At 44.1% G+C, this 15,636-nt stretch overlaps 2 protein-coding genes across 2 annotated transcripts in view; both read left to right on the forward strand.

Moving 5' to 3' along the window:
* The first annotated feature begins 710 nt into the window (after window positions 1-710).
* htr3b (5-hydroxytryptamine (serotonin) receptor 3B) lies at window positions 711-6,745 on the forward strand. The gene is made up of 9 exons (XM_035627148.2): window positions 711-744; window positions 1,558-1,721; window positions 1,916-1,960; window positions 2,158-2,267; window positions 2,842-3,011; window positions 3,268-3,425; window positions 4,294-4,504; window positions 4,920-5,135; window positions 5,244-6,745. The coding sequence occupies exons 1-9, from the start codon at window positions 711-713 to the stop codon at window positions 5,507-5,509; spliced, it is 1,374 nt and encodes a 457-aa protein (XP_035483041.1). The 3' UTR covers window positions 5,510-6,745.
* A 2,037-nt stretch (window positions 6,746-8,782) lies between these two features.
* htr3a (5-hydroxytryptamine (serotonin) receptor 3A) overlaps window positions 8,783-15,636 on the forward strand; it is a 6,946-nt gene continuing 92 nt past the window's right edge. Inside the window, exons 1-9 of the mRNA XM_047330628.1 lie at window positions 8,783-9,008; window positions 9,952-10,115; window positions 10,303-10,347; window positions 11,127-11,236; window positions 11,340-11,509; window positions 12,799-12,959; window positions 13,161-13,371; window positions 13,515-13,751; window positions 14,329-15,636. The exon at window positions 14,329-15,636 is cut by the window's right edge and continues 92 nt beyond it. Coding sequence (XP_047186584.1) covers window positions 8,939-9,008; window positions 9,952-10,115; window positions 10,303-10,347; window positions 11,127-11,236; window positions 11,340-11,509; window positions 12,799-12,959; window positions 13,161-13,371; window positions 13,515-13,751; window positions 14,329-14,654 — 1,494 coding nt within the window. The 5' untranslated portion in view covers window positions 8,783-8,938 and the 3' untranslated portion in view covers window positions 14,655-15,636. The remainder of the gene's footprint in view (window positions 9,009-9,951; window positions 10,116-10,302; window positions 10,348-11,126; window positions 11,237-11,339; window positions 11,510-12,798; window positions 12,960-13,160; window positions 13,372-13,514; window positions 13,752-14,328) is intronic.

Genomic DNA, 15,636 nt, shown 5'->3' on the forward strand with positions numbered 1-15,636 from the left:
GCGCGCACACCAGGACGATCGCGGACAAGTGAAGTCTCGCGACGTGAATGGCCGCCAGGGGCGATTCTAAAGTATGTCGGGGCCCTGGCCCAATGACAGTTCAGAAAATTGTAAACTGGACTCTAGCACCAAGGCGTACATTTCAGTGGATTCAATATTTCACCCAATCAACTCTTATTTTCCATCATATATTTTTTCTTAAATTAAAAACTTTCCCGTACAGTAACATTATAATCTGTTGCTCCAGCAAATTTCTCGGCATCTTTTTTTCAGGAACATGCAGAGGATGGTAAAACTATCTTTGTTGGTCTTCGTTAGGATCAGTGTTGTGTTGTGAGTGGAAGTTCAAAAGTGAATAATGAATTTGATCTCAACATGCTCAGCTTGGATTGAAAAAACCAAAAACACCTTTAGAATAACAGATAATCTTGTGCAGCGGAGCAATAAACGGGCTCTGAACAAACCTGTGGGGAGTTTCCTCTGCGGCTTGTTTCATTAATACACGTATCACATTACTCGGGGCCGTGGAAAATCAATATGAGTGCAAGCAAAATCTCAGCGCTTGCCTGTTCACTGTTATTTCCCTGCACCCGGAGCTGCTTCTGTTGAACCTGTTCCGCGAACCTGTGGATGTTCTCGTGTAAACGGATCAGACTTTTTGGATGTGACACCTGGATAACAACCTGTCACCTTTTTTCCCCCCGAGCCTGATGTCTCTCGTTTGGCTGATGCTGTTGTTCTCAGGTAAGATGCTCCCTGAGGGCTCAGAGAAAAGTAAAAAAAAAATAATATATATATATATATATCGCTGTATTTCCTTTATGGTATGAAATATTCATACTTTTTTTGTATATACAGTATCTTATTGCTTTTTTAATAGATCTCTATTTTTCTACTTTCTACTTTGCTGCTGCAAACACCCACATGTCCCCGTTGTGGGACGAATAAACCAATATCTTATCTCATCGTATTTGGCAGCAGCTTCATATTTCACATGAAAATCAAACATTACCAAACACATGCGCCTGCACTTATTAATGCAGCCCACCTGGGGACTCTTGCGGGACAAGGGGTATGGATAATGGATGAATGGTTGGATGGTTTAAGGTTATTTCAATTCATAAATTCCTATTGTTGCGCAAAAAGCTGTAGAATTGTCACGCTGTAAAACAGTTTTTACACAATCCTCTCAGTGCAATAATGAAAATATAAGTTTCTTGAGATCCGGCAGCCTAGAAAAATGAGATCAGTTGATCAATACATATAACATTTAACCATCATTATGGATCTCATTGAATTGTACTGAGCAACTGATCAAGCCTTCAAGGTGGACATATAGCAACCTCATTTATTTTCCCCCAGAACCTCAATCACTACTGCAGCACAATAATCAGTATGTAAATCCATTCCCATTTCACTTACACGTTACACACACTATCACCAAACAAATGGGCCGCTGATCAAACTTTCACAAACCAATTGGGCCTCCTGACGCTCCGGGGCTCAAGGTCATCAGCCCGCTTTGCCCCGTCGCTAATTAAGCTTTGCCCTTTTTAGCTCCTCTGTCTGAATGTGTGCCGGAGAAGCCCAAGAGGTCGGCTCTCAACCAGCTGACCAGGAGCCTCCTGAGGAAGTACGACTGCGGCGTTCGGCCCGTTCACAACTGGACCAGTGCGACCACGGTCTCCATAGACCTCATACTGCAGTCTGTCCTCGACGTGGTACGTCAACTTTGAAAGGGTTTCTAATAATTTATATATTGTGTGTTGAGAAAGAAAACATTTTATGGTCTCTGTGTTATTAGGTTTGAAGCAATACAACTCAAACTGCTTCATTCAGTGGCCTTAATGTACTAATGTAATAAAAAAAAATGATGGTTGAAACATATCAATACGCTGTTCTCTTTTATCCCCAGGATGGAAATACACAGAGCATCACTATAAGTATTTGGTACAGACAGGTTTGTGGCCTCTCATTTGCTCCAGTTTTTCCTTATTGCAATTATGAATTATACATTTAATTAAAAGCATCCATTAAAAATGTACTAACGAGATCCATATCTTTGGTTCAAGTGTCTTGAAATGAATAGTTAATTTCCCATTTGAGTACAAACCGTATGATATTTTACGATATTAAACTTTTTTTTTTTTTTTTTAGGTCTGGACTGATGAATTTCTGGTTTGGGATCCGGAGGAGTTCGACGGCATCAACGAGATCTCACTGTCGTCTGATGCTATCTGGATACCTGACGTTATCGTCAGTGAATTGTAAGACGTTAGTGAAGGGAACCTCCAGCGCTAAGTCTACTGCGTTCTCAGTTGACCTGGGTCTAAGCTGAGTCCCAGATTTTGGACTGCGTTTTTGCCCCAACTTCTAGGTAGTCATTGACCTACCACCCATTTCAACCTGCTGGGACCAGCTTGGCCCAGTCCTGGTGGCCCTCAAAAAGCAGTTTGGTTTTAAAATATTGGGGAATTATATATTTAAAAATGAAAAAGTCTAGTCTACCATGATGCTCAAACACATGCAAAAATGGCCTCTTCCTTTAAATTACCCGAATGTTTAATATAAGAAATGGCAAAAAATTGTTATATAAGAAATTGCCTTCCCCAAATTAAAATCTTACCAAATATTATAATTATAATAATAATAATAATAATAAAAGAAAACTGCACTGAAACCATCTGTGGTCTGGGCATCCACCAAGCCCCAGACTGGCCTTTACAGTTATGCGAGGAGGTCAACTCGGCATAAAGGTGAAACCAGACAGGTCTCATATTCCGCCATGTTTCCCCACGTCTCACCTTACCCCCCCCCTCTCCTCCACGTGTGTGTTCCCAGCGTGGACGCAGGCAAGTCGCCGCCGATCCCCTACGTCTACGTCAACTCCTCCGGCTCGGTGAAGAACAACCGGCCCATGCAGGTGGTGCTGGCCTGCAGCCTCGAGATGTACGCCTTTCCGTTCGACAAGCAGAACTGCAGCCTGACCTTCCGCAGTTGGCTTCACTCAGGTGCGTTTTGGTGGTTGGTTGGTGGACAAACACAGCGCATTCAGGTCATCCACCTTCGCATTAGCGAAATACAGTTTTCACACCTGAGGTAAACTTGGAACCCATTTTCATTCAACCTTGAGCTCAATGAGTCTTTGTACAACACAAGGATGATGACATGTCCGGAAAGAAATCCACACACCCCGACTGTGGTGAACATGCAGTATGTCACCCTCCATCCTATCCCTCAATACCCCCCCGTCCCCCTCCTCTGCAGTGAAGGAGATAGACCTGACTCTGTGGAGGAGCGCAGAGGCCATCGCCAATGATCAGGGGGAGTTCATGAACGACGGGGAATGGGAACTGCTGTCCATTCCCTCGCGCTACTGGCAAATCCACCAGGACGACACGGACTACGCACACATCCAGTTCAATGTACGTGGCTCAAGGAAAAGAAAGTTGGAGGTTCATTTCTACAAGGTTTTATTCAAATTCTTTTTTTTTTAATCAAAGTCCAATCGTGTCATATTGTGAGTCTCCAACAAGCCAGTCCAGGTGAGCCGGGGTAACTAAACTGTGATGGACACGACCGCTCCTTGACGGGGGTTTTCCGACCCCCCCAACCTGTGGAATTTGTGAAAGCATAGAGCAACCGGCCACGACCTTCATGGATCGGACTAGTGGGCTAATGCCAAATGATGAGGCTGAGGCTGTTTTCTGGCAAGTAAAGAAAAAGAGAGAGAGAGAGAGAGAGAGAGAGAGAGAGAGGGAGGGAGGGAGGGAGGGAGGGAGGAGCGGATAGACAGGGGAGGGTGAGCAACCGTAATGAGACCGTCTCAGTGAGCTGCCTGATCAATGGACTTCTTGTTAGTGGTGAGGAAAATGGCCCCATAGCCGAGCGCAGGTGGAGGGGAGGGAGGGAGGGAGGGAGGGCTGCTCTTTATTCAGCTCGAAGGCCGAGGGCTTCTCCGTGCACTGGAGTCATTATTTCTTTTACACTGTTTTTTTGCGTTGGTAGTATGGTAAAGGTATGTGCATCATATATATATATATATATATATATGTATGAATACCACATATATTATAAAAAAGCATGCAAATCCAGGCCTGGGGACGTTATAGACATTACAGTTGACAGAGGTGTTATTTTTGAGGATTATTGATTATCATTTTCATAAGTGAGAAGAAACTAGTGGAACGGCGGTTAACTGGATAAAAAACAAAACTATCACCACGTGAAGTCTGTGTCTCTCACAGTGTCTCTGTCCTCATCACCCCCCCCCTCCCTCCCTCCCCCGTTCAGGTTTTGATCCGCCGGCGCCCCCTGCTGTACGTGGTGGGCCTCCTCATCCCCAGCATCTTCCTCATGCTGGTGGACGTCGTCAGCTTTTACCTGCCCCTGAACAGCGGCGTGCGCATCGCCTTCAAGACCAGCATCCTGCTGGGCTACACCGTCTTCAGGGTCAACCTGACGGACGAGCTGCCCTCGTCGGCTCTCACAACTCCTCTTATAGGTCCGGGTGGTTGTTTGGCTTTAGAACCCCTTTTGTTGTCACCATGATTTTGTCTCTTTGGTGTATACAGTGCAAAATTAAACTCTGTGCACAATCTATTGTTTATAAGGTTGTCATTGCAGCCAGAAGGGGCATTGGTCTTGCATAACAAATTCCAAAAATGCATTGTCAACGCAACTCCAACACCCAGAATTCCTGCAGAATGACATTGGTCAACTTGGCAGCGCATGCTTTGGTATATGAAAGATATTACATAGGGCCTATTGCAAGATGCAGGTTCTTCCTGAGAACTCGGAATAACGACAAAAAAACATTTATCTTCTCAAAGCCTTGATCTGCTTACTGGGCCGTACTCGGACTATTGTGTAAAGGTCGAGGCTTTTCCAGTCTTTTGTGTCTTCCATCCCTTGTGCAGGCGTGTTCTTCGTGGTGTGCATGGCCATGCTGATGCTCAGCCTGATCAAGTCCATCCTGGTGGTGAAGCTGCTCCACCACAGTGAGAAGGAGGTGCGGCAGATGTCGGTGTCCGCCTGCCTGCTGGACAAGTACGGCTCGAGCGGGCGCTGCGGCCTCAACAACGAGAGCGCCCTGACCTCCACCAAAACCCTCGACCGCATCAACGCGTCCGGAGGTAAAAAACTGTCGGGCTCGACGTCCGGGAAATTTATTCTAGATGCAGAGAAGCTATACCAGGTAGTCACGACCATTTTAAATAAGATATCGTTCGTCTTCCATATAGATTATGAGCTGGAGCCCTCTTTGGATGGAGACCTGCTGTCCCTGACTGAGATCCAGGATGCCCCCTCCGGCCCGGACTGGCTCCTCCAGGAGCTGGTCTCCCTCCGCCTGGCCTTGTCCGAGGAGGACAGCGAGTCCTCCGCGCAGGCCGACTGGCTGGCCCTCTGCTCCAAACTCGACCTCCTGCTGTTCCGCCTCTACCTGTTGGTTCTGACCGTGTACGCCGCTACTCTGCTGCTGCTCTGGACCAGCTGGAGCTTCGCCTGAAAACCCGTCCTCAGAGACAGGACGGCACTTCCCTGCCTCATGGCGTTGACCACATCCACAGCAGTTCTCGCCTGCAGAACTTTCAAGGCCTTAACGTGTTACGATGCAATGGGTGGAACTTGGAAAATACACTGCAGTATTTAAAGGTGCATCTGAAACATACTTCAAAAGGTGGAAGAAGAAAGAAAGAATTGAAGAGAATAAACCTGTATGTTGTACATCGACGTCGTTCACCACATGATTAGTTGAACTCTGGTTTCTTGCTTTCTGGTTCTTTTCTTCACAACTTTTCGTCATCATAACTTAGTATGGTAATCGTTCTGGTGATGAGGTCACGTCGCCACATCACGTCCAACGGGGCGAAAAGACACGAGCGGTGAAACGATCACACCCGGCTGTAAACTAACCAGCAGTTTATCCAGATTGTATGAAAATAAAGTGAATATAAGTAGCTGAAACGTTGGTTATGATTCCCAATTTTTGATTGGCTGCTGCAGGAGTTTGAAAGAGGAGAAGGTCCGAACACCTAAAAGCTCCCGTTTATGGATTTCATTTGCCGAATAGCGACAAGGCTTTTCATCAGACTCAGCCTGAGAGATAAATTCCCTTAACGTGAGCTTTTAAAGTTTGCAGATCTTTTTTTCTTTCTTCCTCTGATTCAGGCACAGTTCAGATTCGAGGTGAGATTTTATTTGAGTCGATACAGGCGATTGCTAAAAGTCGACGCCGTCTGAAACTTAAATATTCTGTTTGCATTTCTCTCTCCAGACACCGCCACTGTACAGAAACATTACGGCTTCACGGGGACATTATTATATTATGTGTGTGTTATCAAGTTTTGCCCGACAGTGGAGATTTACTCGGAGATGCTGCATAATACGCCGGCTCCCTGGAGAGAATCCTCAGCGCCAGTGTGATGAGATAATATTGTATTCATACTTTAATCTCCATCCCGCTGCCACGAAACAGATCAATACAGCCCATTCGGGGCTCGGCTGCTGTGTCTCCGCTCCCTGCTGGTTCCCCCTAACACTCGTGATATGAATATCAAAAGTCATCACAGAAAACTTACCGGCGGAAAGATCCACACTAATGCAATTTTCACAGAAATTGCAAGCCACTTAGTCAGTGTCATGTTACGAGACGTTGGAAAAGGTGCCAGCTCAGAGACGTTATGTCGTCCACACTCCATCCGCACCAGTGTAGACTTTTGTGATTCCCCAATTTGTTGTTCGAGAGCCACCAATAAATCTTTAAAGAATAAAAAAAAAAAGAACATTCGGAAGTTGGTTGCTCCTCTGGAAAGGAATGGCTGAGAAAAATGCAATTAAAGTCTTGACATCTTGTCATTTGAAAGGTTTTGGAAAAGCATCTTGACGCTGCTGCTGCTTTTCACTCGTATGAAACAAAGAAGAAGAAGAAGAAATCCCTTCTTGTGGTGTAATGGTTGAATAATACTGTGCATACCCGAGGAAGGTGTTAGACTGGAACACCGCGTTGGAGGTTCTTCGTGGGGCGGGTGTCTCTTCTCCTTCCGGACTGGCTCCAGACCAGGAACCAGCACCGCGTCTGTGGAAAAGAGCTGTGGGAAACGCTGGAAGTCCGTCAGAGTTGGCGAGAGAAAGTCTACAATGACCTTATATTGAAAATGTGCAACATTCATTATCTTTACGAAGGAATTTGAATGGCCAATGACATTTTATATATCGCTTTTCAGAACATTTTACACAACAACACGCAGCAAACTTTACGCTTCTGCGACAATCAAAGAAATCCGTCACTCGTCTTTGGGCCGTGTATCCGCATCGATACCACGACTAAAATCTGCGGTTCTTTCAGTCTGTGTTTGATATTATCTACGTCGCGTAGAATCAAATTGTTATTCTAGAAAATGGAATTATTAATACCATATATTTTTTGAAATAATTGATTTGTTTAGTCAACTTTTTTGCCCAGCAGTTACATCTCCTTTCCAGTAGAGGCGCTGCAGCACCTCAGCACGCCGACTTCCGGCGTCGTTGGATGGAACCAGTTGTTCCAATGTTCATCTCTTCCTTTGAGTTTTCACTTTGCTGTGTAAATGAAATGTCCTTTCAACTCGACTGTAAGCGTTCGTTTTGTCTTTGAGCTGAATACGATTGTGTTGTGAAGATACGTGAATACGTGACAGGAGTGAAAATAAAAGCTTCAAACCTCCCATGAACATGCCTTTTTATTTATTTATTTGTGGCGCACACTGAAAAGAAATCAGCTCATTTCATCAAATTACTGACGTAGATATTTCAAAGAAAGCCACCAGAACCTCGGAGGCTGCGGGATTTCATTTATTGTTGCATAGCGGGAGGCAGATTTACATCTATAGTCGTAGCTAAACAAACAGGAATTAAACTAGAGTTGTTTGGGACAGAATTGTAATGTGAAAACTGAACAATGTTCTTGGGTATTAAGTCTTCATCCAGCAGTGCAGAAAGCATTGTGAAATAACATACATCTCGACTGAAGGACTTTTACTTTCTGGCGACCGAAATTGAACTTCACTGGTTTCCTCTGATTGGCACATTTCAGCCAATCAGGTGTTACTGTATATCCCGCCCTCTAAAAACCAGAGTGGAAACCACCATTTCTACTACCACTATTAATACAAACTCATTTGATATGAACCTAGAAGTAAGCCAAAGTAAATCCCTGCAGTCAGGGTCCAAACTCTTGGAGAAAGATTGGAGGCACGTATTAACTTACTATTGCTGATAGTTTGTAAAATGCTTGTTCAGCTGTCGCACGTAGGTGGAACATTCAATTGTCTATATATATTATATAGCAATATTAATTGTACATGTATTTGAAAGTTAAAAAAAAATAATAATTCTAGTATACCTCATGCACACTCGCACATAAAATTAGATTTAATATTTTATTTTTGAGCAACTTGAACTTCCGTGGTTTGGATCTAAGGGTAAAGAAAGTTAAGAAAACCAAGGCCAGTGTAGATTTTATGTGATAACGGTTATTAAATAATGTGCCTTTGTGACCTTTAAGTGAGTTGACACTCTTGCCCTAACAGCTTCTTAACTGATATTCATCACAACATACTGTCCCGATGTCCGTGTACAGAATAATCACTCAGATATGACACACGATCGGCTCACCGAGTCCCGAGCTTGGATTTCTTTCGGCCTATCGGCTCCATTTATCTCTGCGGCGTTGCTTCATTGATCGAGGAGGAGGAGGAGTGGCGTCAGAGCAGATGCACACACCCACAATGAGCTTGAGTGACACTAACCAGGTTTTGATGGCGGATGAGAGCGGATTGATGGATATAGTGGCCCGGCGATGGAGCACCACGGTGTCAGGCGTCCCGAGGCCCTTCATCAGAGCAGCAGGCAGATTTCCACGGCGGGAGGAAGAAAACGCACGTGAGCCACTGGCACCATGAGACTCTCGTCCGCCTGGACGACACTCGTTTTCCTGCTGATGCAAGGAGCGTCGAGAGCCTGCACAGGTACAGCGACTGATTTACTATAAATACATTAGTGCAAAACAAAAAAAAAAGGGAAATTCATCAGGTATTTGAAGCCTGGTGATGTGGAATGACATCAAAATTAAAGTGCCTCAAAAAATTATTTAAAAAGAATTACTGGTGTCATCACTTACAAAAAATGTTTAAATAAAAAATAAAAAATCAGCATTAAAATATGTAACAAAATAGCATACAGTCCATTTTGTTATACCTCTAAATGTATTTTCTATTGTGATTAGTTAAAATTCAGTTGTTCAAATGTTTTTATTTGATTAAAAAATGTTTTTTTTATTAGAATTATTAAAGCTGATCTGAGATCACCTCACTTCAGAATATAGATTGACATTTTTATGTTTTAATAATCTGTTCTGTCATTTACAGCAGCAGACAAGTAACATCTTATAAAAACAATTAAATGTTCATTTCCATACACTGTAGCACATATTTAAGTAATGTTGCACTGAAAACCGAGAAACTGTATACACTTTGTTAGAATCCATTTATATATGAACACGTTTAATTTAAAAATAAACTTTTCCAATTTAGTTGAAAAGAAATTGACATTGAATTGGGTTTCGATGGTTTTCACTTACATTGTATTAAATGCCAGTGAAAACAAGCAACATAATCAATTTGATATTTGTTTATCCACAGGGCTTCATTTTCGTCGGGATTGTATTTATGAAGCAATTTGTTTTTAGATAACATCCTGTCAAATGCTAATTAATGAGATCTTATTTTTTAAAAAGGAAGAAGCTATTTGTAAAGTGAGTATTTTTCATAAACGATATGCACTGTTAAGTTTAGTTTACACATATGCCTTTTCATAAATAAGTCGATTTATATGTTTATAATGGCTTTAGATTCCACTTGTACTAAAATAAATCTCTCCTGATGAGCTGTTGGACTTTTGTAAAATTTGCAGTGAAGAGATCGGGCGGCAGCGCGGGAAGATTTTCCAACGCCACCCTCGTGCGCCTGTCAGAGTTTTTGAGCGCCGGGTACAAGAAGGGAGTGAGGCCAGTGAAAGACTGGAGGACCTCCACTATAGTCGCCATCGACCTCATGGTTTACTCCATCCTGAACGTGGTGAGCGCGGCCGACTTCCAGTGACCTGCTCCTTTAATTCCCGCTAACATATCAGGCATCAACGTGCATTACACATACATACGGTAACTTGGGCAGATTAACCTGCCATACGGGCCACGGGGAATAAAACAATACGCGTGCTGGTTGTATAGCTTGTCCGAGATGAATGTCTTGTTCTCCATCACAGGACGAGAAGAACCAGGTTCTGACAACATACGTGTGGTACAGACAGGTAAGACAAGCGGATTTCTTAACAGTCATTACAGCACATCGAGTATCCGTTTGGTTTTTAAGCATGATTACTGATCTCATGACCTTGGCATGGTAAGATCATATCAACATTCTGAAAGATGTGTGCACGCACACGCACGCACGCGTGCACACAATATCAAAATCCCCCCGCCAACACCTTCCAATTCTGTGTAGTAAGATGAAAAAATTATGAAGTGGTGCATGAAGTTATGATTAATATACACAACTCGGCAGTCTGCTTTTATTTTAAATGTGTTCTAATTTTTTTTTACATGTAGATCTAAAATGACATTTCAGATTGTAAAGTTTTACAAAAAGGGCTTTACAATATAATAAAAATAAAAAATAAGATGAAAATAACCTTTAACTTTAAATTACACAGTAAAGTAGAACATGATTGTTCTTACAGAAAGATGTTAGAGAATTAAATTGGAGACACTTTTAAATTACATTATAAGACCTAAATCTGATTAAACTAAATATTAAGACATTAAAAAGGTGCGTGAATAAAACTGTGGTAGAATCTTATAATTCAAAGGTATCCATCTATTAAATATTGTATCAATTCATAATGGTAAACTTCTGGTTCATTCGTTTTCATGAACGGTATCCAATTTTTTTCGGGGGGCAATCTTCCTCTTTGACATTTGCAGTTTATTTATCTTTACAACTATTAAGATATAGATCATATTTTCCCTTTCTTCCTTTTTTCTTTCGGTGCTTGACTTTAGCTTCTTCTATTCTTGATCTTTTTTCCAGTCGTGGACGGATGAATTCCTGGTCTGGAACCCAGAAGACTTTGACGAAGTCAAACAAGTTTCTCTGCCCACTGCCAACGTGTGGGTGCCCGACATCCTCATTAATGAATTGTAAGAACTGTTGTTGTTGTCGTCGTCACCATCATCATTTCTGCTCCTTTGTTACTCTGGTCCTGAACAGACCCGCTGTGGTTTTTCTGTCTCTAACCCGCAGTGTCGACGTGGGGAAGTCTCCAGACATTCCTTACGTCTACGTGACGCACGACGGACTGGTGCGCAACTACAAGCCCATCCAGGTGGTCACGGCCTGCACGCTCAACATCTACAACTTCCCCTTCGACGTGCAGAAGTGTAGCCTCACCTTCCAGAGCTGGCTCCACACCAGTAAGACGTTCATCACTCACTGAACTTTCCTTTTGCTCTTCAGAAAATCAAGTGAACCATTCGCTCCAGGACATTCAGCAGGATCTGCATCGTCTAATGTTTCATTTAGAACTGTCGAAACTGCAGGTTTTACATTTCCATCCCAGGTAACATCAAAGCCACAAAACAAAAACATATTCAAAATCAGCTAAAAGAATTCTGGAATCAAGGTCTCCGACTCTACGCGACCCCGCTGATGCTCAATGCACAAGAGGCCAGAATGAACTGGAACCAAGGCGCTGCTGTACGGGAATTTTCAGATTTGATGGAGACAAATTGCACAACTAGCGCAAAGTCTAATTTTATATTAAATAAACAACCGCCACGTGTGGCCAGACTGCACTAACAGAAAGGCCGGGGTGAGATGTGAAATAGGGGAAATAGTCAAAAAATATTTCGGCTAATTATGAGTAAACCACCAATACACACACGCCAACTTAAAACTGTTCTGCCACACTGATATTTGCTTATTCACAGCAAGCTCAAGTGACTTGAACAACACGCTGGACCACACATGCAAGATGGCTGCTCTACCACTCGGTTTCAACACGGGAAAATGAGACTGATTACCTACAGACAGACTAGAATCTAATGAGATTTAAGGGAAAAACGGTGGTTTGCTCCTCTAACAGTGTCTTTGTTTAAAAAATCGACAATAACAGAAGCACATTCATATACAAAAGACAACTCTTGCTCCAAAATAAAACATTTTGATGGTGATTTAACGCATCTTTAGTTCGCTACTATGAGCTGAGACATATTTCAGGTGCTACAGTCATGCTTTTTAAAAAATATTTGTTTAAAAAAAAAGGGGGGAACCTACCAAACAAAAGCTGTCCCCAGATGCTCTCTCTCTCTCTCTCAGGTGTGCCTCAATACAGGAAGAAAGGCCCAGGTGAGCTTCCCACCCTTTTTTAGTAGACTCCGCCCCTTTACCTGGGTCCTAGTGCCTGACCTCCTCTTAACTTCCCTTCTACATGTATAAAAACGACATGATCACTAATAATCACACGATGCATTCTGGATACTTCTCTACAATAGAAATATTTCTATAAAACATATATGTGAAGCACCGAACACTATCACGAAAATACATATGATAATACAGGTGGTAAACACATTCAAAAATGTAAACACATTCAAAAACGGCTGCTCCTACCTCGAGTAGGAGCGACCGTTGCGGTTCAGCGCCTCCACCCATCTCCTGTTGTGATCGTCAGACCGCCTCACCGCTGTGCTCGATTCCGCAGTTGACGACATCAACATCACGCTGATGCGAAGCCCCGAGGAGCTCAGGGAGGACAAGAGCGTCTTCATGAACCAGGGAGAGTGGGAGCTGCTCCACGTGCTGTCCAAATACAAGATCTTCAGCGTGGACAACGACGACTACTACGCCGAGATGAAGTTCCATGTGAGTATGTCAGAAGGATCTTCGCCAGCTGGAATGGAATCATTGATGGAGGTGATGCTGATTCAGGGAGACGGACACTGTGGATGTCCAAAGCAGAAGTGTCCATTATAAGAGCTCAATGTGGAGGAGACTTCCGGTTCATTGTGTTGACCGGTGACAGGTTTAACCATTTGCCAACCGCGTCTGTCGTTCCGTCTCGAGGTGGTGATCCGGCGGCGGCCGTTGTTCTACACGGTGAACCTGCTGCTGCCCAGCATGTTCCTGATGGTGATGGACGTTGTGGGTTTCTATCTGCCGCCGGACAGCGGGGAGAGGGTTTCCTTCAAGATCACCTTGCTGCTGGGCTACTCCGTCTTCCTCATCATCGTCTCCGACACCCTGCCGGCCACCGCCATAGGAACCCCGCTGATAGGTGACTGGGATCCATCGGTGCTTGTGTGCAGTTTGCATCCAGGGCGTCTGCGTGTAGCTACTGTCTATGACTCGTTTTTTAAAGGATTCCCACAAAGTGGATCCTCCCTCAAACCCCCCTGTCTCGTCCCGCCTGCTCTGTAGGTGTGTACTTTGTGGTGTGCATGGCCCTGCTGGTGATCAGCCTGACGGAGACCGTGCTGATCGTGCGTCTGGTCCACAAGCAGGACCTGCAGCCGCCCGTGCCCCACTGGGTGAAGTACCTGGTGCTGGAACGAGCTCCGGTGCTCTTCTGCATCCACAAGAAGCACCGCCTCTGCTCCAGGTTGTCCTCCCAGGCCTCCGACCTGGAGCACTACAAGGACAACAGCTACGGGACGGGTAAGGGCCAGGGGAAGGCACGGGCAGGAGGAGGTGTTCGTTCACGTGCATTTGGGTTTTATTAATGCATCTAATTTCCCCACAATTTTTCAATTGTGGCTGCCGGGAATAGAAAAGGCCGAAGTTATGGCCTGACATTGATTCATTTAAATTTGCAAATTAGTGGTGTACATATACAACATTTCCGGGGAGAGTGGTTGGATGGAAAAAATACCACGGAAAAGCCAATAATTAGCTCCAACCATTCTAGATTTTATGATTTTTGTCTCTCGTGCATTAGCAACAACCTAAATGAAATTGACGATTTCAATCCTCTGGGAATCCACAATATTTCACAGAAATGTATTTGGTGGATGTTAAAACATCTTGCTCTTGATGGTCGTGATTGGAAGTGAGGACACTTTAGATGGACACACTGAACAACTTTGCCATTTGGAGGTAGGATATGTGCCGCGCATGAATGCACAGATATCATTCTCTAGCCTGGTAATTTAATTCTTGACCTCGGCTTTAACCTTTCAGAGCATCAATCTGCCCCGAAATGAAACGAGTCCTTCCCTTTGTCCCCGCCCTGCAGCGCGGTGCGGCCACCGCCACCAGCACACCTGCGAGCTCGGCCAGAGGCTCAGCCAGCACGACAGGGAGGGCGGGCTGCTCGGACTCGGCCTGCCGCCCTCCAGGGAGCCCGCGCCGCCCGCGCCGCCCGTCATGGACAACATCCTGCACGAGGTGACGGCGATTCGCCACTTCCTGGAGAAGAGGGACCGCTGCCGGGAGGTGGCCAAGGAGTGGCTGCAGGTGGGCTACGTGCTGGACGTGCTGCTCTTCAGGGTCTACCTGGTGGCCGTGGTGGCCTACAGCATCACGCTGGGCACACTGTGGTCGGTGTGGCAGGTGGCCTGAGTCTCGCCAGTGGCGCCGGCGTGGATACGAGCTCAGTAGGTGTAGAGCGAGGAATTTAAAAAAAGGGCGAGACTTGTTGCTCTGCGGGCCCGTGTGGCTCAGCGGGGAAACAGGGGGCCGCTGGTGGAAGTGGTGGAACGGTGAAATGGTCCCTGTACTCTGGGATCTATGTCCCTGCAAAGCGTTTATTAGTGTTATCACCAATTTAGTTCTGATCAAAGATGATTTTCAGGGCCAGCCCAGAGCAACCGCATAGACGCCCCCTTTTCATATAGATGACAAATAATAGTGCGAGAAAAGAAAGAGAGAGAAATATAAAAGGTTTCAGGGCTTCCAAACAGTCCGTTACACTAGTTTTGGCCCATGTTGAATATTACCACGATGTTCATGTATTAATGATAATCTTTGTCTGTCAAAAAAACATTAGCAAACCGATGTGATGAAGGTGAAACCCTAGGACAGAGAATGTGGACACTGGAAGATGTGACCGTCGGTATATCTGTTCACTTCAGAGTTTTTCACAACGCTCTTGCTGCAATCTCAATATTTCAAATATGCATTAACTATACGTGGATTAATAAATAGAGGATTCATATCAGTGAGGTAGTGTGGAACTAAAGTATATAGAGTCACACAGATTGTTGAGGAGATGCTTTGTGTTCATTTTGTCTGTAGATGAAATGGTAGAAATCTGTAGAGCTTAAAAAAATATACGTATAGTATTTAATCCATTCGACACCATAAATAATAAGATCTGTCAAAAAAAGCTACTAAAGCGTTCAATAACAGTCACAGCTTTGGTAACAGTGTCTCTAAGTAAGTATCTGTACACAGCGACATATTTTGGCTGTGAAGTTTTAGATTTCACGTGTTATTCCACAGTTTATGATTACAGTTTTATATTATATAAATAATGTAATTGACAGTGCATGTCATGTTTTCATTAAAGCTTCATCGTTTGTTGTACGTTTCATTGTACTTG

The sequence above is a fragment of the Scophthalmus maximus genome, chromosome 2 (genome assembly GCF_022379125.1).
Source record: "Scophthalmus maximus strain ysfricsl-2021 chromosome 2, ASM2237912v1, whole genome shotgun sequence".
NCBI classification, from domain to species: Eukaryota; Metazoa; Chordata; class Actinopteri; order Pleuronectiformes; family Scophthalmidae; genus Scophthalmus; species Scophthalmus maximus.